We start from the raw sequence: 25,320 nt of genomic DNA, 5'->3' as shown, positions 1-25,320 counted from the left end.
AGACCCCTGTTTTAAAACTTTGCTTCTTTACTACAGCAGCCACATTCTGTTCAAAGCAACTTTTAAAAAAGTGATTTTTGTTTTTGCTGATATTCCACGGAAAGGTTAGCAACTACGGTGCTATTTTTTTTAAAAAAAAAAATAATAATAAATTTTGCTCCGCATCTTTAAGATGTCCAGGGCTGCGAAAGGCTGCCTGATTGTGTTTCTCACTAGTTGTGTCCCGATTGTAAATAAGGCTTTTGCTAACAAGTTGCCTTAACCGTTTGGGTCTAAGCATTGCGTTAACACAAGAACAGGCAAGCTGGCGTGTTTGCAGCTGGGGGGGGGAAAATATTGTTTTGTAATTGTGGGTCTTCCTTTATCAGAGATTTTTTTTGGAGGGGGATGAAATTAAATAGAATTATTTTGTTTATTCTCATCTCAACGTTTATTTGACCCCTTTACTTTCCCACTGATTCTTTCTGATCTTTGTGCACTTAAATCCTGACCTCTTTTCCACGGGTCCCAAAAGCAGGAAGTGAACTGATCTGCCGTCTTTACCCCATACAGCGAGTCCTCGACTTATGGCGATCCGTTTAGCGACCGTTCAGAGTTACAGAAGCACTGAAAAAAGTGGCTTGTGATTGATTTTCACACGTGATGACCATTGCGGCATCGCTGTAGTCTCCTGATCAAATTCAGGCGCCTGGCAAGAGGCATATACCATACTTCACGACGGTTGCACCGTCCTGGGGCCGTGTGATCCCCTTTTGCGACCAACATCCGACAAGCAAAGTCAGTGAGGGAGGCCAGGTTGTTAAGGTTCCCTTAACAATTGCAGTGGTTTGCTGAACAACTGTGGCAAAAGGTTTACTGCTGTGTTCACTTAATGACCTCCATTGGTCTGGCGGGTGACCCCCGTGATTGTATCAGAGCAATCACAGTCTTGTCGCGCTGAGATAACCCAGGAGTAAATACAATAAACAGTGGTCTCTATTAAATGGTGGTTTATATTACACTATCTGCAATATCATACACCAGGAACAATATACATACACGTGGTAATACAGCAAACTCCAACACATAGCAGTTACAGCAGGAAACGGAGGAGAGAGAGAGAGAGAGACTCCAACAAAAACCGTCCCTTTTATATTCAGGCTCCTAAAGGGACACAGACCCTGCTTGCTCTTAAAGGGATACAGACCCTGCTGATCATTCCTATCATTGCATCATCCACCTTACGTTACATCACATTACATAAGCTGTTTAGCTATTAAATTAATACCTTGACAGATCATCACAACTTAACAACCGTGATTGGCAGGCTCCATTACAGTCGTAAGTAGAGGACTACCCGTACGCTGCCTTTTTGAACAGGGGTCCTGGAGCTCCAGGTGGCCAAGCCCTAAATGTTGGGATCCTCCGAGGCTGTCCGCAAGCACCAGTACAGGCGGTCCTCGACATAACGACCAATTCTTTAGTGGCTGTTCAAAGTTAACAACGGCACTGAAAAAAAGTGATTTAACAACTATTTTCCACACTTATATTCCCCATTTGTAAGTTAACAGCAGTGATTCCCTTAAGAACTGCGGGAACGGTCGTAAAACGGGGCAAAATTCAGTTAACTTTCCCGTTTAGCGATGGAAAATTCGGACTCTGTTGAGAACTAACCTGTCATGTCTAGGACTGGAGTGGTTTCCTGCCCCACCCCAATTTGTTTTTTTTTAAAAAAGGCTTAAAATTCTTTTCTAAATGGGAAGATGGGATGACCAGGCTCTTGTGATTCGCATTAGGAGATACGCTGCAGCAATAAAAATTGAAAATATTTGGCGTCTGGGTGGAACCAACTGCACTTCTTGTCCAATCCATTATCTACACACGCTTTTTCTAACACGCTCACTCGGCCTTTCATAAGCTCCCCTGCGACGTTCGAATTTTGCGAGTTTTCTTACATAAGGTGTTCGTCCGTCCAGCGCAGTTTCTGCCTCGAAAGTCCTCGACTTAACGACGGGAATGGAGCCTGTCCATTGCGGTCGTCGGGCCGCGAGGATTGTAAAGCAGGTCACCCGCACGAACCAACCTGAAGTTGCAATCTCTTGAGCGGCCGTCGTAAAACGAACGCCGGCAGTCGTTAAGCAAACGACTAATAAGGTAGATAGGCGACTCCATTGGCCTTTTTTTTCTCGTTAATTTGCTCGGGTCGTTAATTAAGCAGATTGAGAAATTTCCTACCTGAGCAGGGGGTTGGACTAGATCAGTGGTTCTCCACCTGTGGGTCGGGACCCCATTTGGGGTCGAACAACCATTTCATGGGGGTCGCCAAACAACGCAGTCCGCCATTTTTTTCCCCCTTTTCCTTAGCTGTGCTCCTCCCTTTTATTCTATTGGCTTTTGAAAACCAATAGAATAGACTCTCTTGAATAGAGTCTAATTCTATTGGCTTTCCAAAGCCAATAGGAATTGTCCAGGCTGTCTCTGCCCTGCTGAGCCCGCCAAAAGTCCCATTCTGCAAACGGGGCTGCACCAGTTGAGTAGTCCTTGACTTACGACCGGTTCAGTAGTCCTCGACTTACGACCAGTTGGGGGTCGCGGCATTAAAAAGGTTGAGAACCACTGGACTAGATGATCTCCAAGGTCCCTTCCCACATTATTATTATTATTAGGTTAATGCAAATCGAAAATCAGAAGTCAATGCGGGGTTTCCTGCAAAAATGTCGTAAAAGGTGGCCAGGTGCTTCAAACAGCAGTCAATGCTGGCCGGTTACTAAGCAACCGACATGCGGTGGTCGGTCCTGTGAATGTCCTTCTTTGGAGGATTCTGTCATGACTGTCTCCAGTCTTCTGGTTCTCCCCTTTCAAAAGAGAAAGAAAGTAAACTAGGTTTGTTGGGGGAATGTATCAGAGCAGTAGACACCGCCTCCAAATGTTGGCTAGTTTATGCCCCCAACTTTTGCAATAAACTCCACTGAAGTTCATCTTGGCTTTTGTGGAAACGTAAGGGAGGAAAGATGGATCCTGGCCATGTGTAACGCAGGGGTGTCCAACCTTGGCCACTTTAAGACCTCTGGACTTCAACTCCCAGAATTCCTCAGCCCAACATCTGCAAGAAAGCAGCCAAACCAGCCCTCCTCCTCCTCCTCCTGTCCACAAACCCCTCTCCCTGCTATCTCTGATGACGTTCCCTAGTTGGGCCATGAGACGTCTGCAAGAAAGCCACCCAGCTCAGAGAGCATCCAGGGCCCCACACTTCTTCTCTTCCTTTTCTTCCCCCTTTCATTTCTTCTTCCCTTTCTCCTCCTCCTTTCCCTCCTCCTCCTCTCTTCAACCCCCCCTCCCTTCTAGCACTGATGATGTTCCCTAGTTGGGTCATGAAACGTCTGCAAGAAAATAGCCAACTTTGGGGAGCACCAAGTGCTCCTCCTCTTCCTCCTCCTTGCAAAGTTCTACCTACAGCACAATGTGAAAGTTTGTTAACACACTGACTGGGTTATTAACACCTTGAGCTGAGCAGCCAGGATTCCACACTCCTCCTCCTCCCCCCTCCCTTTCATTCCTCCTCTTCCTCTTCCCCCCCCCACCCACAAACCCTTGGAGTACTGATAACGTTCCCCAGTTGGGTCATGAAACTTCTGCAAGAAAACCACCCAACTCACAGAGCACCCAGGACCCCACAGTCCTCCTCCTCCTCTCTGCAGCCCCCCTCCTAGCACTGATGATGTTCCCTAGTTGGGTCATGAAACGTCTGCAAGAAAACCACCCAGCTCAGAGAGCACCAAGGACCCCACAATCATCTTCCCCCCCCTCCTCCTCCTCCCTTCTAGCATGGATGATGTTCCCTAGTTGGGTCATAAAACGTCTGCAAGAAAACTAAGCTCAGAGAGCACCAAAGACCCCACAATCCTCCTCCTCCTCCTCCTCCTCCCTTCTAGCACTGATGATGTTCCCTAGTTGGGTCATAAAACGTCTGCAAGAAAACCACCAAGCTCAGACAGCACCAAGGACCCCACAATCCTCCTCCTCCTCCCTTCTAGCACGGATGATGTTCCCTAGTTGGGTCATGAAACGTCTGCAAGGAACCCCCCCCCCAGCTCAAAGGGACCCCGCAGTCCCAGAGACCCCCTGAGCTACAAAGATTTTCCTCTATCGGTTTGATTGTATTCGGTTGAACCCCCCCCCCAGCCCCCCCATCTCCTTCACAGAGGGGCTCTTGGCGAGGAGGGGGGGGGGCAAGCAAAGCAAGGCCAGGTCGGGCAGGGGAGGCTCTTCCCGTTTCAACGGCCCCGGGAGCAGCGCGAAGCCCCCTGCCCGGCTCCGGCCGCTTCGCTCCGGCTCCGCGCGGCGGCGGCGGCGCCTGCCCCTCCGCCCCCCCGCCCAGCCCTGCCTTTAAAGCCCCCGCTCACACGTGCCTGCCTCGCCCGGGGAGCCCAGACCCGCCCCGGCTTTTTCTTCGCAGCAGCAGCAGCAGCAGCCCCGCGGCTCCCTCCGGCCATGTCCCGCCAGTGGGAGCTGGCCAGCCGCCGCCGCCGCTCCACGCAGGACGGCTACGGTGAGTGGCAATGGGGGGGGCGCCCTTCCTCTTCCTCCCTCTCCTCCTCTTCCTCCCTTTCCTCTTCTTCCTCCTCCTCTCTTCCTCCTCCCTCTCCTCTTCCTCTTCCTCCCTTTCCTCTTCCTTCCTTTCCTCTTCTTCCTCCTCTTCCCTCCTCCTCCTCTCTCCCCTCCTCCTCTTCCTCCCCCTCCTCCTTTTCCTCCTCTGCCTCCCCTCCTCTTCCTCCCTTTCCTCTTCCTCTCCCTCTTCCTCCCTTTGTTCCTCCTCCTCCCTCCTCTTCCTCCCCCTCCTCTTCCTCCCCCTCCTCCTTTTCCTCCTCCCTCTCCTCTTCCTCCCTTTCCTCTTCTTCCTCCTCCCTCTCCTCTTCCTCCCCTCCTCTTCCTCTCCCTCCCTCTGTTCCTCCTCCTCCCTCCTCTTCCTCCCCCTCCTCCCTCCCCTCCTCCTCTTCCTCCTCCTCTTCCTCCCCCTCCTCTTCCTCCCTTTTCTTCCTACTCCTCTTCCTCCTCCCTCTTCCTCTTCCTCCCCCTCCTCCTTTTCCTCCCTTTCCTCTTCCTCCCCTCCTCCTCTTCCACCCCCTTCTCTTCCTCCCCCTCCTCTTCCTCCGTCTCCTCCTCCCTCTCCTCTTCCTCTTCCTCCGTCTCCTCTTCCTCCTCCCTCTCCTCTTCCTCCCCCTCCTCCTCCTCCTCTTCCTCTCCCGGCCCCTTTGCCTCCATTGCTGCCCAGGTGCGGACCATGGGAACTCCTGCCTTGCTTTCCCACGGCCCCCCTTCCTCCCGGGGACTCCAGCGCCCCTCGGCTGTTGGCTGGGGCTGAGGGGAGAGGGAGTCCGGCCCCAAGGGTGGGTGGGGCAGCCCGCCTGTTGCGAGGAAGGTCCCTGGCGAGCAGGCTGGGGTGGGAGGGAGGCTGGGAGAGATGGGAGTGGGAGTCCTGCATCCAGCTGGGGGGGGGGGTAGGACAGATGAGGATGGGGAATGGCAGCTGATAATGTTGCCTAGATTGGTCATGGAACATCTGCAAGAAAACCACCACACTCAGAGAGCCCCAAGGACCCCATATACTGATGATGGGATGCTGAGGGAACTTGGGTGTTTGGGTTTTACTTAATATTATTTATGCTCATCATTGATTATGTTTGAACCACCAGCCATCCGGACTCGTGTACTGTACATGAGACAGACAGTCCATGTTAAGGTGTTAAATATAAAAAAACAATAAATTTGACCCTCGTCAGAAATGTTGAACCTATATATATATATATATGTATGTATGTATGCATGTATGTAGGTCTTTGGTTATTCGGGTTTTCTCCCGCGTAAAATTGGAAGTGTCTTGGCGATGTTTCTACGAAGTCCCATTCATCATCTTCAGGCTGGTGTTTTCAGCTTCGTGCTTCGTGCTCCTCGAAGCACGAAGCCGAAAACACCAGCCTGAAGATGACGAATGGGACTTTGTCAAAACGTCGCCAAGACACTTCCAATTTTACGCGGGAGAAAACCCGAATAACCAAAGACCTACACACAAACACCCGCGAAAACCTCAGAAAATATATATATATAAAATAAAATAATCTAAAATTTAAAGATAATTTCCTGGGTGGAGTCAAGTTCAATATCAGTACGTTGAAGGCGAGCGAGTGGGGAAACCGCAAACTTGATATTCTGCCCAGTGACGTCTCTGTGCATTAAAATTGAGCCAATAAATTAATTAGTAGAGAGAAAGAACAGAAGATGGAGGAAGTTAAACAGGAAAAAAACATCCATCTTGAGAGAGAGAGGAAGGGAGGAAGTTAGAAGCCAAGTGAGGTTGGTTTCTAACAATGTTCTTAATGTGCTTTTTCACACCTTGGCTGATGGAGGCTTCAGTTACAATTTATTAGCCTGCTGGATTCGTTTTGACCAAATTTGGCTTTTTCTCTCTTTTAGAACATCATTATTAAATTGTCCTAAGTTAAGAGCTTTGTCCAATATTAAATAAATATCTTCATTAAATGCACAGTGTGAAATCCAGTAATAAAGCTGGGATGAAGCACAAGCAGCTCTCGACTTACGACTGCTGTTGAGCCCAAAGTTTCCGTCGCTAAACGAGACAGCAGTTAAGTGAGTTTCCCCCATTTTACCACCTTTCTCGCCACAGTTGTTAAGCGAATCAGTGCAGTTGTTAAGCTAGCAACGTGGTTGTTAAGTGAATCGGCTTGGAGGAAGGTCGTAAATGGGGATCGCGGGACACCCCCCAGGCCGGGGAACACTGCGACTGTCGTAAATCTGAACCAGTTGCTAAGCGTCTGAATTTGGATCGCGTCACCGCGGGGAAGCTGCGATGGTCGTTAAGTGTGAAACGTAGTCCTGAGTCGCTTTTTTTCAGCGCCGTTATAACTTCAAACGGTCACTAAATGAACTGTTGCAAGACGAGGACCTGCCTGTGGGGCTGTGAAGGTGGTGCATCGGCACGCATGGACACACACATGTAAATTGGGGGAAAAAATAGCCAAGTAGTTGTATTGCATGCATGGCATATATATATATTTTTATGTTTGATTTCTAATTTCCAATTGGCCTGACCAGGGGCCAGATAGGGACAGCCAAAAGGCCGAATCTGGCCAGGGAGGGAAGGGTGTAAAATGCCCAGGTCTGACATAGGCTGGAAAGGACTCCAGAGGTCTTCTATTCCACCCCTTGTGCAAGGCAGGAGACCTTACCATCTCATTCTTCTTCTTCTTTCTTCTTTCTTCTTCTTCTTCTTCTTCTTCTTCTTCTTCTTCTTCTTCTTCTTCTTCTTCTTCTTCTTCTTCTTCTTCTTCTTCTTCTTCTTCTTCTTCTTCTTCTTCTTCTTCTTCTTCTCCTCCTCCTCCCCTCCTCCTCCTCTTCTTCTTCTTCTTCTCCTCCTCCTCCTCCTCTCCTCCTCCTCCTCCTCCTCATGTCTCTGAAATGGTTTGATTCTCCTGCGAGGGGCTGGACTACAAGATCTCCAAGGTCCCTTCCAGATTTCTGTTCTGTTCTATTCTATATTATATTCTATTCTATTATTTCTATTTTTATTTCTATTCTATTCTATATTCTATTCTATTATTTCTATTTCTATTTCTATTCTATTCTATTCTATTCTATTCTATTCTTCCTTCCCTTCCTTCTTCTCTTCCTCCTCTACTTCACAAACCCCACTCCCTTCCAGCACTGATGCTGTTCCCTAGTTGGGTCATGTAATGTCTGCAAGAAAGCCACCCAGCTCAGAGAGCACCAGGGACCCCACACTCCCTTCCTTCCTTCCTTCCTTCCTTCCTTCCTTCCTTCCTTCCTTCCTTCCTTCCTTCCTTCCTTCCTTCCCCTCCCTCCCTCTTAAATCCACCTCCTTTCTTGCACTGATGAGGTTACCCAGTTGGGTCATGAAACATCTGCAAGAAAACCACCCAGCTTAGAGCATCGGGGACCCCACCTTCCTTCCTTCCTTCCTTCCTTCCTTCCTTCCTTCCTTCCTTCCTTCCTTCCTTCCTTCCTTCCTTCCTTCCTTCCTTCCTTCCTTCCCTTCTCCTTCCCACTCCCTTCTAGCACTGATGATGTTCCCTAGTTGGGTCATGTAATGTCTGCAAGAAAACCACCCAGCTCAGAGAGCACCAGGGACCCCACCTTCCTTCCTTCCTTCCTTCCTTCCTTCCTTCCTTCCTTCCTTCCTTCCTTCCTTCCTTCCTTCCTTCCTTCCTTCCTTCCTTCCTTCCTTCCTCCTCCTTCCCACTCCCTTCTAGCATTGATGATGTTCCCTAGTTGGGTCATGTAATGTCTGCAAGAAACCCCCCCAGCTCAGAGAGCATCAAGGACCCTTCTCTTTTATTGCTACACAGATGTGTTTTGCCACCGTTCTGTTGTGTCTCTTGGAAGAACGTCCTTAGCTGGCCCTTACTCCAAGCTGCGAGTGACCTCTCCGAGGGAGGCCGGGTTTTGGGTTTTTCCAGCCAGACGTGCAGTTTGGGACCTTTCCAGATAAGGTGACCTTAATCTCGATAACGTTCCTTCTTCAACAACCCAGTCTAAGCCCCCCAACGGATCCCTCCCCCCTCCCTCAAGGTGACCAAGCCCCAAAGGAGCGTCACGTTGCAGGCGTCTGCAAATGAGATCGCCTTTGTGTAGGTCCTCCTGCGTCAGACACCCCCCCCCCGGGTGTTTTTCTTGCTTTCACACCTTACCTGCAAAAACAAGTCTCACCTTTTAAGAAGAAGTGGCTGGCCCTCTTCCTACAGCCACATGAGTGGCGGCTGGGAGTAGGGCCAGAGCTGGACATTGGCAAGCTCCAATGGGCTGTGCTTGCTCTTGTGTGCACGCTTTGGCATGGTTTTGGGGTGTGTTCACCGATGTTTCCTTGTTCGTCAGAATTATTGCTGTTGTGTTGCCCACAGGAGGAGAAAGGGAGTATTTGTAGCTGAGGGTTGAACTGTGTGGGGTCCCGGGTGCTCTCTGAGCTGGGTGGTTTTCTTGCAGACATTTCATGACCCAACTAGGGAACATCATCAGTGTTAGAAGGGAGTGGGAAGGAGAAGGGAAGGAAGGAAGGAAGGAAGGAAGGAAGGAAGGAAGGAAGGAAGGAAGGAAGGAAGGAAGGAAGGAAGGAAGGAAGGAAGGACTGTGGGGGCCTTGGTGCTCTCTGAGCTGGGTGGTTTTCTTGCAGACATTTCATGACCCAACTATGGAACATCATCAGTGTTAGAAGGGAGTGGGAAGGAGAAGGGAAGGAAGGAAGGAAGGAAGGAAGGAAGGAAGGAAGGAAGGAAGGAAGGAAGGAAGGAAGGAAGGAAGGAAGGAAGGAAGGAAGGAAGGAAGATGGACTATGGGGTCCTTGATGCTCTCTGAGCTGGGTAGTTTTCTTGCAGACGTTTCATGACCCAACTAGGGAACATCATCAGTGTTAGAAGGGAGTGGGTGTTTGTGGAGAGGAGGAGAAAGAGAAGTGAGGAGGAGGAGGAGGAGGAAGACTATGGGTCCTTGATGCTCTCTAAGCTGGGTGATTTTCTTGCAGACGTTTCATGACCCAACTAAGGAACAGAATCAGTGCTAGAAGAGAGTGGAAAGGAGAAGGAGGAGCGAGGGAGGGAGGGAGGGAGGGAAGGAAGGAAGGAAGGAAGGAAGGAAGGAAGGAAGGAAGGAAGGAAGGAAGGAAGGAAGGAAGGAGAACTCTGGGGTCCTTGGTGCTCTCTGAGCTTGGTGGTTTTCCTGCAGACATTTCACGACCCATCTAGGTGACATCATCCGTGTTGGAAGGGAGTGGGGTTTGTGGAGTACAGGAGTAGAAGGAAGAGAAGGTAAGAAAGAGAGGAAGGAAGAAGTAGGAGAAGGAAAAAGAGAAGAACTGTGGGGGTCCTTGGTGTTCTCTGAGCTTGGTTGTTTTCTTGCAGATGTTTCAGTGACATTTCAGTGAAAAATGCTAGACATTTTTCCGCTCCCTTCTAGCATGGATAATGTTCCCTAGTTGGGTCATGAAACGTCTGCAAGAAAACAACCAGGCTCAGAGAACACCAAGGATCCCACAGTCCTTCCTCCTCCTCCTCCTCCTCCTCTCCACAAACCTCACTCCCCTTCTAGCCCTGATGATGCCCCCTAGTTGGGTCATGAAACGTCTGCAAGAAAACAACCAAGCTCAGAGAGCACCAAGGACCCCACCATTAATCCATGCAATCACTCTTTTTAATAGCCTGTGTAAAAGTACCTAATGCACTTAACCTCATGCATTAAAGTGAAGTTTTCTAAGCTGTAAGCTTGAATTAGTCCTCACTGTTTTCAGCAGCTCTTTCTTCTTTCCCACAATACCGTAGTAAATTATGTTTTCCCTGTCCATTCCTCTTCTTCTTTCTTCCCCTGCAAATATCTATTTTGGGAAACATTTAATTTTGTTCGGGATCTTGGGCCCATCAATCAATATTTGGCTGACAGGTTTCATACCTCTCACCTTCCATGCAAGAAGATGTAACTATTTGGCACTTAGTTGTGGCGAGAAAGGCAACGGTGGGGGGGCCACAAAGACACACCTTATAAAATTGGCGACTATTCAGCGTGTCGTCTACCATTTGAAGGGTAATTTTGCGAGAATGAAAAAAAATGCTGTTCGAAATAAAAGTAGCCTAAGGCCTCATCAAGATTTTATTTAGGCTTAAATGTTGTAAGGGTAGTCCTTGTTTAGTGACCACAATTTAGCGACCACAATTCCCTTCGTCATTAAGGGAAGCGGTCATTAAATGGAACCATGACTGCGCTTAGGATCTGACTTCGGTTTTTCTTTGCTTTACAGGCAGTCCTTCACTTACAGCCACCATAGAGCCCAAAATTTACGTTGTTAAGTGAGACACTTGTGAAATGAGCTTTGTCCTGTTTTACGACCTTTCTTGCCTCTGTTGTTAAGTGAATCACTGCAGTTGATAAGCTGATAAGCCCGGTCTTTAAGTGAATCTGGCTTCCCCCTTGACTTTGGTTGTCAGCAGGTCGCAAAAAGGGGACCACATGATCCCAGGACGCTGCAACCGTCATAAATGTGAGTTGCCGAACGTCTCAATTTTGATGCCGTGACCCTGGGACATAGCAACCGTCATAAATATGAGTCAGTTGCCAAGCCTGAATTTTGACCACATGACCACGGGGCGGCCATAACATAAGTCCCTTTTTTCAGTGCTGTTGTAACTATGGACATTAAGTAAACTGTTGTAAGTTGAGGACTAACCTGTACAGACCCACAAAGGTCGCAAATGCGAGGAATGGTCACAAAGGGAGACTTTTCCACCACTGTTGTAATTGTCGATGGTCGTTAAACAAGGCGGTCGCTAAACGAGAGTTATCTCTATATACTATGGCAGGGGTAGGCAGCCTTGGCTCTTTTAGGACTGGTGGACTTCAACTCCCAGAATTCCTGAGCCAGCCTGGCTCAGCTTGGAAACCTCTTCCTCTCCCCTCAGCGTGGCTGGCTCAGGAATTCTGGGAGTTGAAGTCCACGAGTCATGAGGGGGCCATAGTTCCCCCATGTTGGCTCAGGAATTCTGGGAGTTGAAGTCCACCAGTCATGAGGGGGCCATAGTTCCCCCATGCTGGCTCAGGAATTCTGGGAGTTGAAGTCCACCAGTCATGAGGGGGCCACAGTTCCCTCATGCTGGCTCAGGAATTCTGGGAGTTGAAGTCCACCAGTCATGAGGGGGCCACAGTTCCCTCATGCTGGCTCAGGAATTCTGGGAGTTGAAGTCCATCAGGCATAAAAGAGCCAAGGTCGCCTACCCCTGGACTAGGGGTCTTCAAACTTGGCCCTTTGATGACTTGTGGGCTTCAGCTCCCAGAATTCCTCAGCCAGCATGGACCATATAAACCAGGGTCCTTCCAAACTTGGCCCTTTGATGACTTGTGGACTTCAACTCCCAGAATTCCTCAACCAGGTGCCTGGCTGAGGAATTCTGGGAGTTAGTCCACAAGTCATCAAAGGACCAAGTTTGAAGACCCCTGGTATATACAGACACTATCCCATATAGAAAAATAAAATCATAAAATCAAATACAAACCGGTCCTTGACTAACAACCAGCCATTTAGTGACATTTGAAGTAACAACAATGATGAAAAAGACCTTTTGTAACCATTCCTCGCACTTACGACCTTTGCCCAGCTACTTCCAGCCGGGTTTTGAACTTCTGACAGCTGCCTCTGTTTGCAACATCCTGCAGTCACATGACCGCGATTTTTTTTTTTTTGCTGGAAACCATGTTTTTGGCAAAAAAAGAGCACCCATTAAGGAGAGTGGTTTCAGTTAACAACCGCCCTTTTTGCTTAATGGCGGCCACATTGGCTTAACAGCTACCCTCTTTATTAGCCACTGCCGCAAGAAACGTTGTAAAAAAAAAATCAGGTCTGGTCTTGTGATTGAGCCACTTTGACGACCCCCCTGTGGCTTATGGCCGTAATTCTGAGCTGTGTAATCGTCATAAGTTGAGGACTGCCTGTATTTTGAAGAGCCGCACCCATGCCTTATCTCTTAGGTAAACATTGATGGCGATAACAACATGTGACCAAATTTGTTTTGTGTTTGTCTGGGTTTTAGATTTTTCCAAATTGGTTTGCAGCCGGGTTCGTTTCCCTCCCTGCAAATGGCCAAAGATTTATATTTTTTGCTGGAAAAATAACAAAAAAAGAGGTTTTGGTCCTGCAATCGAATTCTAGCAATTCTCAGCCAGACATAAACTGAAATATAAGATATAGAAACAGGGGTCTTCAAACTTGGCCCTTTTATGATTTGTGGACTTCAACTCCCAGAATTCCTCAGCCAGCCTCCATTTTGTTAGATTTAAGACAGGGGTCTTCAAACTTGGCCCTTTTATGACTTGTGGACTTGGCTGAGGAATTTTGGGAGTTGAAGTCCACAAGTCATACAAGGGCCAAGTTTGAAGATCCCTGATATAAAATATATCTCAGAATAACAGAGTTGGAAGGGACCTTGGAGGTCATATAGTCCAACCCCCAGCTCAGACAGGAAACCCTCTACCATTTCAGACAAATGGCTGTCCAGTCTCTTCTTAAAAACTTCCAGCGTTGGCACATCCTCAACTTCTTGTGGCCAGTTGTTCCACTGGTTCATTGTTGTCGCTGTCTGGAAATTTCTCCTTAGTTCTAGGCTGCTTCTCAAAATAGAATATTGATTTATTTATGTATTCACGGGCAGTCCCGGAGCCCAAAACATTTCTTTTGCTAAGCGAGACGGTGGCTAACTGCCTTTTGCCCCATTTTACGACCTGTCTTGCAGTTGTTAAGCAAAGTCCTGCGGTTGTTAAGTGAATTGTGTTGTCGTTCAGCGAATCTGGCTTCCCTCATTCATTTTCTTTGTCGAGAGGTCGCAAAAGGGAACCCTGCAACCGTCGTAAATAGGAGTCAGCTGCCAAGCGTCGGGGGACCGTTGGGGATGGTGCAACGGACGTGAGTGTGAAAAAAACAATTGCAAGTCAGGGTTTTTTTCAGTGCCCTTCTCACTTTCAACGGTCACTAAATGAACGGCTGTAAGTTGAGGATCACCCCGGGGGTGCCTGGCGGGTGGGCGAGGGGCTGATTGGGAAAGACCCATTTTTTCCATCCTCGCTTCTGCTCTGGGTCCAGCTTCTGTTTTTTTTGTTCTTTTTTCTTTCTCTCTCTCGGCAGGTGGACAGACTTTCAAAGCTAATTCTGGATTTCCTGTGGTTTTTCATTTTGATCGAGTCGGTCTTTGCAAACTGCCGACTTCCTGTTCATTTCTCTCACTTTTTAAAAAATGGCATCGGATGAGAAGGTCGAGGGAGATTCTCCATCCTCTAGGTGATGGTTGGAGGGGATCTTGGAGGTCCTCTAGTCCAACCCCCTGTTCAGGCAGGAAAGTTCCATCTCCTGTTTTTTTAAGACAAAGCTATCTTCTTGTATTATAAATATTTAGGATAGAATAGAGCTGGAAGGGACCTTGGAGGTCTTCTAGTCCAACCCCCTGCTCGGGCAGGAAACCCTATATCATTTCAGACAAATGGCTGTCCAGTCTCTTAAGAGCTTCCAGCGTTGGAGCATTCCCCGCTTCTGGAGGCGAGGAGTTCCACTGGTTAATTGTCCTCACTGTCAGGAACTTTTCTCTTTAGTTCCAGGTTGCTTCTCTCCTGGATTAGTTTCCATCCGTTGTTTCTTGTCCTGCCTTCAGGCCCTTTGGAGAATAGCTTGACTCCCTCTTCTTTGGGGCAGCCCCTGAGATACTGGAAGACTGCTTTCCTGTCACTGCTATCACGTCTTTGAAGATCTTTTGCTTCTCATCCCAGAAGCTTCTTCAGCTCTGACTGGATGGTGGGGAATGGAAGGATTTATACTCCTTGCAGACCGCTGGTCATTTGCCTTCTTTGAGAAGGTCACTGAGGCCACTTGGAGGTTGACCTGAGTGGTGCAAATGGACGTGGAGCCTTTGTGGGACTGGTGAAAGGGTCAGGACACCCATGTGTCCACGAATATTCGGAGGAGCTGCGGTGGTGCAATTGATTTACCTTGGTGTGCATCCCATGAGCCTCGGGGAAGCAGTGTGCATTCTCCTCGGCATCATGTGATGAGTTTTTCTTGGGTTGTTTTCCTGGATTGTGACCTCCCTTGTGGAGTCTTATGGTCCGGCTGAAGAAGACTTGGGCGCCCTCTTCCTTGAAAGAAGTTCATTCATCTTAGATCAGTTTCCCAACTTTGGCTGTTTGACGGTGGGGTGGACTTCAACTCCCAGAATCCCCCCGTCAGCCCTGCAGGGCTGACAGGGGGATTCTGGGAATTGAAGTCCTCCCATCTTCACGTGGCTAAGGTTGGGAGATTCTGATCTGGAACAATGACGCTGAACAGAAACTTCACAGGACTCTTCGTCTAACGAAGTTCATCATCTCCTTTGTGGTTCTAAGAAGGATGGATTGTTGAAGGGCGGACAAGCTACCGTCCACTCTTCGTGAACTATAGGTAGATTATCTAACCATGATGATCCATCTTCCACCTGGCCCTTCAGGAGGACTTTCTTGGTGGAGCGATCTCGAGGCTGTTTATTCGTGGTTATCCATGCTTAGAATAACAGTGCTGGAAGGGACCTTGGAGGTCTTCTAGTCCAACCCACCACTCAAAGAGGAATCCCAATCCCATTTCAGACAAATGGCTGCCCAACTAGGGAACGTCATCAGTGCTGGAAGGGTAGGGGATTTGCTGGAAGGAAGGAAGGAAGGAAGGAAGGAAGGAAGGAAGGAAGGAAGGAAGGAAGGAAGGAAGGAGGACAATGACTCTAGTTGCTCTCTGAGCTGGGTGGTTTTCCTGCAGACATTTCATGACCCAGCTGGGTAACATCAGTGGTAGAAAGGAGGGGGATTTGAGAGGGAGGGAGGGAGGGAGGGAGGGAGGGAGGAAGGAAGGAAGGAAGGAAGGAAGGAAGGAAGGAGGAGGAGGAGAACTGTGGGGTCCTTGGTGCTCTCTAAGCTTGGTGGTTTTCTTGCAGACGTTTCATGACCCATCTAGGTAATATCATCAGTGCTGGATGGGAAGGGAGTTTGTTGAGTGGAGTAGTAGTAGTAGTAGTAGTAGTAGTAGTAGTAGGAGGAGGAGGAGGAGGAGGAGGAAAGGGGTTGGGAGAAGGAATGCAGGCGAGCAAGAACGAAGGCGCCATATTGTCTACATCTCCGGACTGTGTGAAATTCCGGAGCTTGGCGCTGCTGCTCTCCTCACTTGCCTTGCAGACAGATATTGTGGGGATCCTGACCCGGTCATTGATCCCCCTTTGGGACTGACAACCCCCTCCCTCTTGCTTTTCAGACTTCCCCAAAGACCTGGAGCACCGGAGTGACCCCCACCGGAGAGGCTCCCTCTGCGACCGACACTGTGTGGCCATTAACAACATCCACGGGGACCTGGCGGATATGCCTTCGGAGTCCCACCAGCTCAGCCACGGGATCCTGCCCCCCCGGATCCGGCCAGGTAAAGGGGTCCCAGCTGTGGTGGATGCTCCCTTTGGAGGCGTCACAAAAGGAGAAGATGGAAATCACGTTGACGTAGGAGCACGGTGCAGCCCAGAATTTGTGTGGCTAAGTGAGACAGAAATTAAGCGAGTTTTGCTTCGCTTTACCACCTTTCTCTCCAGCGTCATTAAGCAAATCACCACAGGTTAAGTCAGGAACACAGTTGTTAAGCGAAACTGGCATCCCTCGTTGACTTTGCTGGTCATTAAGGTCGCAAAAGGGGATCCCGGGACCCTGAAACTGTCATAAAGAGGAGTCAGTGGCCAACCGTCCAGATTTTGATCACTTGACGGTCGTAAGTGTGAAAGACACTTTTTTTCTAACTTCGATCGGTCACTAAGCAAACAGTTGCAAGTCGAGAACTAGCTGTACCTCACAAGGCTGGGAACCATGGGGAGATCACTTGACCCTGAGCCAGCTGTGTGCGGCAGCAGCCAGAAAAACTAACACAATCCTGGGTTGCATAAACAGAGGCATAGAATCCAGATCACGCAAAGTATTAGTACCGCTTTATAAAACCCTAGTAAGGCCACACCTGGAATACTGCAGGCAATTTTGGTCACCATATCACAAAAAAAGATGTTGAGAGTCTGAAAAAAAAATTCAGAGAAGAGCAGCGGAGATGATTAAGGGGATTGGAGACCAAAACATACGAGGAACGGCTGCAGGACTTGGGGTTGGCCTGTCTAGAGAAAAGAAGAAATAGGGGAGACATGATAGCAGCGTTCCAGTATCTGAGGGGCTGCCCCAAAGAAGAGGGAGTCAAGCTATTCTCCAAAGCACCAGAGGGAAGGATGAGAAACAATGGTTGGAAACTGAACAAGACAGAAGAAATCTGGAATTAAGGAGAAACTTCCTGACAGGGAGGACAATTAACCAGTGGAACAGCTTGCCACCGGAAATCGCGGGCACTCCATCGCTGGAGATCTTTAAGAAAAGATTGGGCAGCCATTTGTCCTGAATGGAATAGGGTCTCCTGCTTGAGCAGGGGGCTGGACTAGAAGACCTCCAAGGTCCCTCCCAGCTCTTACTCTATTCTAAAGCCATAATTTAAATTCAGACGGATAACAGGAATAGACTGTAGTGAAGTGTTAGGACCGTGAAAACCAGGGAACTTTATAAGGCAAAACCGGGCTTGCAAATCCAATTATCCACAGCAGTTAAATACATTTTAGGAAGAATTTGAGCAATAATAATAATAATAATAATAATAATATGGTAAGAGCGATAGGTAGACAAAATGCCAAATCCAGTCTGAACATCTGGCTGACTGTGTGATGATCATCAATAATAATAATAATAATAATACCATCAAATATCCACATCTGCCTATCCCAGGTCCTGGGTAAGGACTCGATAGGTAGAAAAAATGCCAAATCCAGTCTAAATATCTGGCTGACTGTGCGATGATCCATAATAATAATAATAATAATAATAATAATACCATCCAACATCCACATCTGCCTATCCCAGGTCCTGGGTAAGGACTCGATAGGTAGACAAAATGCCAAATCCAGTCTGAACATCTGGCTGACTGTACGATGATCGATAATAATAATAATAAAAAGTTGGAAGGGACCTGGGAGGTCATCTAGTCCAACCCCCTGCTCAGGCAAGAAACCCTATACCATACTTCCTGTACTTCATGGCTTGCTGTGATTTAAAATCCATCTTGGCAGATTAAACCGTGGTTTGGCAAAAGCCTCTGCTTGTTGGAAAGAATTGGGGGGGGGGGGCGGGAATAGCAGGCCAAGGTCTCCACCAGCTTCTAGCCTCCCTCTCTTCTCTACCTAGTGGTCTCCAGCCCAGGCTGCTGCCTGCATCACTCTGAGGACGTTCAGACGTGCGAGGGCTGCCTGCAGAAGATGACCCTGACGGCCGAGAACGAGGTGGAAGCCCACCGTCTCTCCAACAATTACAAGGTCGGCGTGCGAAGGTCTGCCCGGGTTGGGGAAGGTGGAGGAGGAGCAGACCCGAAGGTGCCTCTTTCAAGAGGCAACTGGACTTTCTTGTTTTGCTTTGAAGATGTTTCGCTTCTCATCCCAGAAGCTTCTTCAGGTTCTGACTGGATGGTGGGGAATGGAAGGATTTATACTCCTTGCAGAGAGCCGGTCATTTGCCTCCTTTTAGAGCAGTGGTTCTCAATCTTTTTTAATGCCGCGACCCCCCCCCAACCGGTCGTAAGTCGAGGACTACTCAACCGGTCGTAAGTCGAGGACTATTCAACTGGTGCAGCCCCGTTTGCAGAATGGGACTTTGGAAAGCCAATAGAATGAGACTCTATTCAAGAGAGTCTATTCTATTGGCTTTCAAAAGCCAATAGAATAAAAGGGAGTAGCACAGCTAAGGAAAAGGGGAGGAAAAAATGGCGGACTGCGTTGTTTGGCGACCCCCGTGAAATGGTCGTTCGATCCCCAAATGGGGTCCCGACCCACAGGTGGAGAACCGCTGTTTTAGAGAGTCGTTGACGCCTGGGGAAAAAAACTGAAAATATTGGGGGGGGGGGGAGAAACAATTTTTTTCAGTTTTTTGTTGTTTTTTTCAAGCAGCTTTGGGAAAAAAAGGAAGAAAATGGAGGCCCGTGCCTAACCAAAAGTATAAACAGAAATCTCTTTTGGCGTTCTTGAGTAATAGTAATAGTAGTAAAGTTGGAAGGGACCTTGGAGGTCATCTAGTCCAACCTCCTGCTCAGGCAGGAAACCCTACACAAGTGGTTCTCAACCTGTGGGTCGGGACTCCATTTGGGGTCGAACAACCATTTCATGGGGGTCACCAAACAACGCAGTCCGCCATTTTTTCCCCCTTTTCCTTAGCTGTGCTCCTCCCTTTTATTCTATTGGCTTTTGAAAGCCAATAGAATAGACTCTCTTGAATAGAGTCTCATTCTATTGGCTTTCAAAAGCCAATAGGAATTGTCCAGGCTGTCTCTGTCCTGCTGAGCCCGCCAAAAGTCCCATTCTGCAAACGGTGCTGCACCAGTTGAGTAGTCCTTGACTTACGACCGGTTGAGTAGTCCTCGACCTATGACCGGTTGGGGTCGCGGCATTAAAAAGGTTGAGAACCACTGCCCTACACCATTTTGTAAATGTAAAGTCGTTGTAATTTACACGTCCATGCTTCTTCTTCTTCTTCACACAGTTCGGCTTTAAGAAATGGAAGAGTCACGTCACGGCTCGGCCCTGGGAGGATCGTTCGGAAATTGTCAAGGAGCTCTACTCGGACCTGACTATCGTCAAAAGTCCAACAGGTAAAGCCCAGGCCATTTTCTGCCGCTATTCTAGTGCTGGCTGGGGAATTCTGGGAGTTGAAGTCCAGACGTCTTAAAGTTAATCAGGTTGAGAAACGAAACTCTTGAATTCCCAGAAGGAAGATTCACATTCTTCTGCCGTTTCCCCCTCAAATGCCATCGTCCTCGACTTTCCACCGTTTGTTAGTGGCCATTTGAAGTGACAACAGCCCTGAAAAAAGTGACACCTAACCTGTCCTCACACTTACGACCGTTGCCGCATCCCCAGAGTCACGTGGTCAAAATCCAGGCGCTTGGCAGCTGGTCTGTATTTACAATCGGATGAGTCTCAGGGCCTTGCGAACGCCAGCAGATTCCCAGAACAAGCGCGGGAAACAAGGTCCTAAAAGTGGGTGCTCCTCATTTAACAACCGCCTGGCTTAGCAACGGGCAACCTGATCCCCCTTGGAGTTGTCAGTTGAGGACTGCCTGTAGTGAAGACTAGGTCAGTGGTTCTCAATCTTTTTAATGCCGCGACCCCAACCGGTCGTAAGTCGAGGACTACTCAACCGGTCGTAAGTCGAGGACTACTCAACTGGTGCAGCACCGTTTGCAGAATGGGACTTTTGGCAGACTCAGCAAGGCAGAGACAGCCTGGACAATTCCTATTGGCTTTTGAAAGCCAATAGAATTAGACTCTATTCAAGAGAGTCTATTCTATTGGCTTTCAAAAGCCAATAGAATAAAAGGGAGTCGCATAGCTAAGGAAAAGGGGGAAAAAATGGCGGACTACGTTGTTTGGCGACCCCCGTGAAATGGTCGTTCGACCCCAAATGGGGTCCCGACCAACAGGTTGAGAACCACTGGACTAGGTGGAAGCTGGTTTTCTCTAGGTTGTGGCCTTAACATCCTAGTAGGATGGTCTACTACTTGGGTTATGAAGCTGCGCAGGGCAAATGTCAGGAATAAAGTCAACATTCACAAGATCTCGAAGGACACGTGACGTCCAAAATTGATTTGAGGTCCTCCTCTGTGGTCGTGTCCTCTCCAGGTTCCATGCTGACCTGTGGCAACATCTTCTACCTTCTCTTCTTTGGATGGTGGCTCTTCCTACTCTACACCGTGGTCTCCCTTCTGATGTTCCTCACCTTGCTGGGGGCGCCCTACGGTGAGGATGTGGATGCCCAGTATCCCTGGAGAATGGGGGGGGAGGGAAGATCAGGTCTCCATGGGGCAGGGGGAAGGTGGAGGCAGGTGTGTCCACACGTGTGTGCAGGTGATTGTCCATCCAAGCAAAAGGTCTACTCTATGACTTTCTCTTCTTGATTTTAGGAAAACTGTGCTGGAAACTTGCTGGATATTTTCTCTGGCCATTTGGGAAAGTCATTCAGAAGGTAAGGAGGAAAGTTGGAGAGCATTCTGGGTTGGTTGAAGCTTCTTTCTTCACCCTAGACTAGGGTGGCTTTCTCCAGATCCTAGGATTCCCCAGTCAGGATGACCTTCAACTCAAATAAATGTCTATGGAGATTCTCGGTCATCCAGGTCAGAGTTATCCCAAAGATGCTTTTTCACGAAGCAACTGGACTTTCCAGGCCAGTGGTTCTCAACCTTTTTAATGCCGCAACCCCCAACCGGTCGTAAGTCGAGGACTACTCAACCGGTCATAAGTCGAGGACTATTCAACTGGTACAACACCGTTTGCAGACTGGGGCTTTTGGCGGACTCAGCAGGGCAGAGACAGCCTGGACAATTCCTATTGGCTTTTGAAAGCCAATAGAATTAGACTCTATTCAAGAGAGTCTATTCTATTGGCTTTCAAAAGCCAATAGAATAAAAGGGAGTAGCACAGCTAAGGAAAAGGGGGAAAAAAATGGCGGACTGTGTTGTTTGGCGACCCCTGTGAAATGGTCATTCGACCCCAAATGGGGTCCCGACCCACAGGTTGAGAACCACTGTTCTAGGGTGTTTTTTTTTAAAAAAGACATTTCACTTCTCCTCCAAGAGGCTTCTTCAGCTTGCTCTGGATGGTGGGGAACGGGAGGATTTATACTCCTTGCAGACAGCTGGTCATTTGCATTCTTAGAGGGTCATTGAGGCCACTTGGAGATTTTTTTTTTAATTTTTATTTTTAACCAACAAGACAAAACAGAACAAAGCAAAACATAATACACATAACACACACAATATTTACTCCTCCTTTTTTTTAACAGCAATTACGGAACGGTAATCTAATATTTACATTTCCCTCTTATTCTTCTTTAGAATATTTGTCCTTATAGCCCCGTTATTTCTTATTTACATTTTTCTTCATGTTCTACTTCTTACTAAGAATAATTCATATTATTCTTATTATACATTATTATATATTTTCACATATTTTCACTTTTGACCTTTCCGTATTTATTGTCCTCTATTATTTCTAGTCTCTGAGGCCACTTGGAGATTTATCAGTGTCCGAGGGGTCACCCGAGGAGTGCAAATGGGTGTGGGGCCTTGGATGCCTTCACAGGGGCAGAAAACATCCTGCAGCCAAGAAGACTCCACACACACATATACACGACGTAGATGACCCTGCGGACACAGACAAACCTCCAAGTAGCCTCGACGACGCTCTAAAACAGTGGTTCTCAACGTTTTTAATGCTGCAACCCCAACCGGTCATAAGTCGAGGACTACTCAACCGGTCGTAAGTCGAGGACTACTCAACTGGTGTAGCACCGTTTGCAGAATGGGACTTTTGGCGGGCTCAGCAGGGCAGAGGCAGCCTGGACAATTCCTATTGGCTTTTGAAAGCCAATAGAATTAGACTCTATTCAAGAGAGTCTATTCTATTGGCTTTCAAAAGCCAATAGAATAAAAGGGAGAAGCACAGCTAAGGAAAAGGGGGGAAAAATGGCGGACTGCGTTGTTTGGCGACCCCCGTGAAATGGTCGTTCGACCCCAAATGGGGTCCCGACCCAGAGGTTGAGAACCACTGCTCTAAAAGAATGCAAATGACCAGCTGTCTGCAAGGAGTATAAACCCTTCCATCTCCCACCATCCAGTCAGAGCTGATGAAGCTTCTTGGAGGAGAAGCGAAACATCTTCAAAGGTAAAACAAGAAAATCCAGTTTCCTCATGAAAAAGCACCTTTGGGTCTTCATTTCAGCCAACTGGGGGAATTCTGGGAAAGCTGGCATTAAGTCTTATCCCTTTCTGTTCTGGATGACCACGTCTGAAGACCAGCGGGGAAGATGTCCGGAAAACCACAGTTCTTCACTGGATTATCCCCTTACTCCAGATCAGGGAACCTGAATTTTGGAGGGAGGAATCCGATTGGTTCTTCTCTCCGTCTTCCAGTTGAAAACCTATCGTCCAGATTGCCAGATGAAGTTCAGCAAGAACCAGGTCATCGCGGAGGTCATGGTGGTGAAGGACACCACCCCCTTGCTCGCCCGGCAGGAGTCGTGCAAGATGGGTGGTTGTGGTTACTGGGTAAGGGTCGTCTTTGTTCGTTGAGGGAAGACGCGAGGGTTTTTTTTCTGGATCCTTCCAGGAAGCGCTGGTGGCGGTTCCATGCGCCTTCTAAGAAGCTTTGTAGCTTCTTTCTTGATTGGTGAGATAAGCTGCCCCCTTCAGGCTTATAATGGTATAATGCAGGGGTCTCCAATCTTAAGACTGGTGGACTTCAACTCCCAGAATTCCCCAGCCAGCATTGACTGGATAGGATAGGATAGAATAGAATAGAATATAGAAATAACAGATTGTAGAATAGAATAGAATAGAATAATAAAATACAGAATAGAATAGAATAGAATAGAATAGAATAGAATAGAAAATAGGGAATAGAATAGAATATATGGAAAGAATAGAATAGAAAAGAAAATAGGGAATAGAATAGAATATATGGAAAGAATAGAATAGAATAGAATAGAATAATAAAATATAGAATAGAATAATAAAAATAGAATAAAATAGAATAGAATAGAACAGTATAATAAAATATAGAATAGAATAAAAATAGAATAGAATAGAACAGTATAATAAAATATAGAATAGAATAATAAAAATAGAATAGAATAGAATAATAAAATATAGAATAGAATAATAAAAATAGAATAGAATAGAACAGTATAATAAAATATAGAATAGAATAATAAAAATAGAATAGAATAGAATAGAACAGTATAATAAAATATAGAATAGAATAGAATAGAATAGAAAATAGGGAATAGAATAGAATATATGGAAAGAATAGAATAGAAAAGAATAGAATAGAATAGAATAATAAAATATAGAATAGAATAATAAAAATAGAATAGAATAGAATAGAATAGAACAGTATAATAAAATATAGAATAGAATAATAAAAATAGAATAGAATAGAATAATAAAATATAGAATAGAATAATAAAAATAGAATAGAACAGAACAGTATAATAAAATATAGAATAGAATAATAAAAATAGAATAGAATAGAATAGTATAATAAAATATAGAATAGAATAATAAAAATAGAATAGAATAGAATAGAACAGTATAATAAAATATAGAATAGAATAGAATAGAACAGAACAGAACATGTGATTGGACACACAAGGAATTTGTGCAGAAGCTTTCAGTGTACATACAAGCAACAGGTGATAAATCATTATCATAACCAACATAAAAAATACATTCCTCTCCCCGAGACGCGTGTTTCTCCCCACTGGGGACCCCCACCTCGTCCACCCTAACTCTCCCTCTTCCCCACCCTGCCCAGAGGCGCCTCAGCACCTACCTCTGGCTGCTGACCAGCTTCCCCCTCCTCGCCATTGCCCACGCTCTGGTCTGCCTCGTCTGCTGGCTTCTGGTCTTCTTCATCCCCACGGCCAAGATGAGCCTGCGCACCGTCACCACGATTTTACTCCTGCCCCCCGAGTGCGTCCACATCCAGCGCCTGCGGAAGGTGAGCAGGCCAAAAAGGGGGTTGGGGTTTTTACAGGGGCCGTGGGCAGGTAGCCCTCGATTTACGACAGCTCGTTGAGCGACCGTTGGAAGTCACAACGGCGCTGAAAAAAAGGGACGTAGGACCCTTTTTCACATTTAACGACCGTTGCAGTCGCAGCATCCCTTGGGGTCATGTGATCAAAATGCAGGCCCTCGGCAACCGACTCGTCTTTAGGACGGCTGCAATCCCCCCCCCGATCTCGTGCGGTCCCCCTTTTGCGTCCTTCCGACAAGCAAAGCCAGTGGGGAAGCCGGATGCACTTAACAACCGTAGTACTCGCTTAACAACCGCAGGGGTTCACTTCACAAGAGCGGCCAGAAGGGTCACAAGGTCACAAGCCAGGGAAGCCAGATTTGTTCAAGAACCCCATTATTCACTTAAGGGGTTCACTTCACAAGAGTGGGCCCGGAAAGGTCACACAACGGGGCAAAACTCATTTTTAACGACGGTCTCGCGTAGCAACGGAAATGTTCGGCTCCGTTGCGGCCGTAAGTCGAGGACTGCCTGGCCATAGAAGCGGGAAATCAGCCCAATCTGGTTTGTTCTTCTCTTGTGTTCCTTCTCTGCTCCAGACGGAAGTCCCCTTAGATGCGGAAGTGGTCCTTTGTTGTTACCGGGCGGTCTGTGCGTATTATTACAAATACGCTGTGGATGGGATCAACGTCTTCGCCGTCAGTATCCTTTGGGGACCCCACAATCCTCCTCCTCCTCCTCCTCCTCCATGCAAACCCCACTCCCTTCCAGCACTGATGATGTTACCTAGATGGGTTATGAAATATCTGCAAGAGAGCAGCCAAGCTCAGAGAGCACCGAGGATCCCACAGTCCTTTTCCTCCTCCTCCTCCTCCTCCTCCTCCTCCTCCTCCTCCTCCTCCTCCTCCCTCCTCTTATTCCTCCTCCTCCTCCTCCTCTTCCTCCTCCCCCTCCCCCTCCCCCTCCTCCTCCTCCTTGCAAATCCCCATTCTCTTCTAGCATTGATGAAGTTACTTAGTTGGGTCATGAAACGTCTGCAAGAAATCAGCTAAGCTCAGAGAGGACCCTACAGTTGTCCTCCTCCTCCTCCTCCTCCTCCTCCTCCTTGCAAATCCCCATTCTCTTCTAGCATTGATGATGTTAC

The 25,320-nt window shown here is 47.6% G+C and overlaps 1 protein-coding gene across 3 annotated transcripts in view; it reads left to right on the top strand.

The window, feature by feature from the left end:
- Positions 1-4,417: 4,417 nt before the first annotated feature.
- The window catches only part of LOC120308985 (low affinity vacuolar monovalent cation/H(+) antiporter-like), a 34,464-nt gene continuing 13,561 nt past the window's right edge, over positions 4,418-25,320 (top strand). The window contains exons 1-9 of one of the 3 annotated variants that reach the window (XM_039345739.1): positions 4,418-4,528; positions 15,806-15,967; positions 17,803-17,930; positions 19,147-19,255; positions 20,286-20,402; positions 20,567-20,628; positions 22,574-22,708; positions 23,976-24,161; positions 24,776-24,874. In XM_039345739.1, the coding sequence (XP_039201673.1) occupies positions 4,471-4,528; positions 15,806-15,967; positions 17,803-17,930; positions 19,147-19,255; positions 20,286-20,402; positions 20,567-20,628; positions 22,574-22,708; positions 23,976-24,161; positions 24,776-24,874 (1,056 nt within the window). In that variant the 5' untranslated portion in view covers positions 4,418-4,470. Of the gene's footprint in view, positions 4,529-13,352; positions 13,448-15,805; positions 15,968-17,802; positions 17,931-19,146; positions 19,256-20,285; positions 20,403-20,566; positions 20,629-22,573; positions 22,709-23,975; positions 24,162-24,775; positions 24,879-25,320 lie in introns of those variants that run through there. The other 2 variants (XM_039345737.1, XM_039345738.1) reach the window with 2 other exon arrangements.

This window comes from Crotalus tigris, unplaced genomic scaffold (genome assembly GCF_016545835.1).
Source record: "Crotalus tigris isolate CLP2741 ecotype Arizona unplaced genomic scaffold, ASM1654583v1 scf7180000017975.10810073628:1450386, whole genome shotgun sequence".
Classification (NCBI taxonomy): Eukaryota; Metazoa; Chordata; class Lepidosauria; order Squamata; family Viperidae; genus Crotalus; species Crotalus tigris.
Note: the sequence above shows the minus strand (reverse complement) of the source record. Positions and strands in the feature narration are given on the sequence as shown.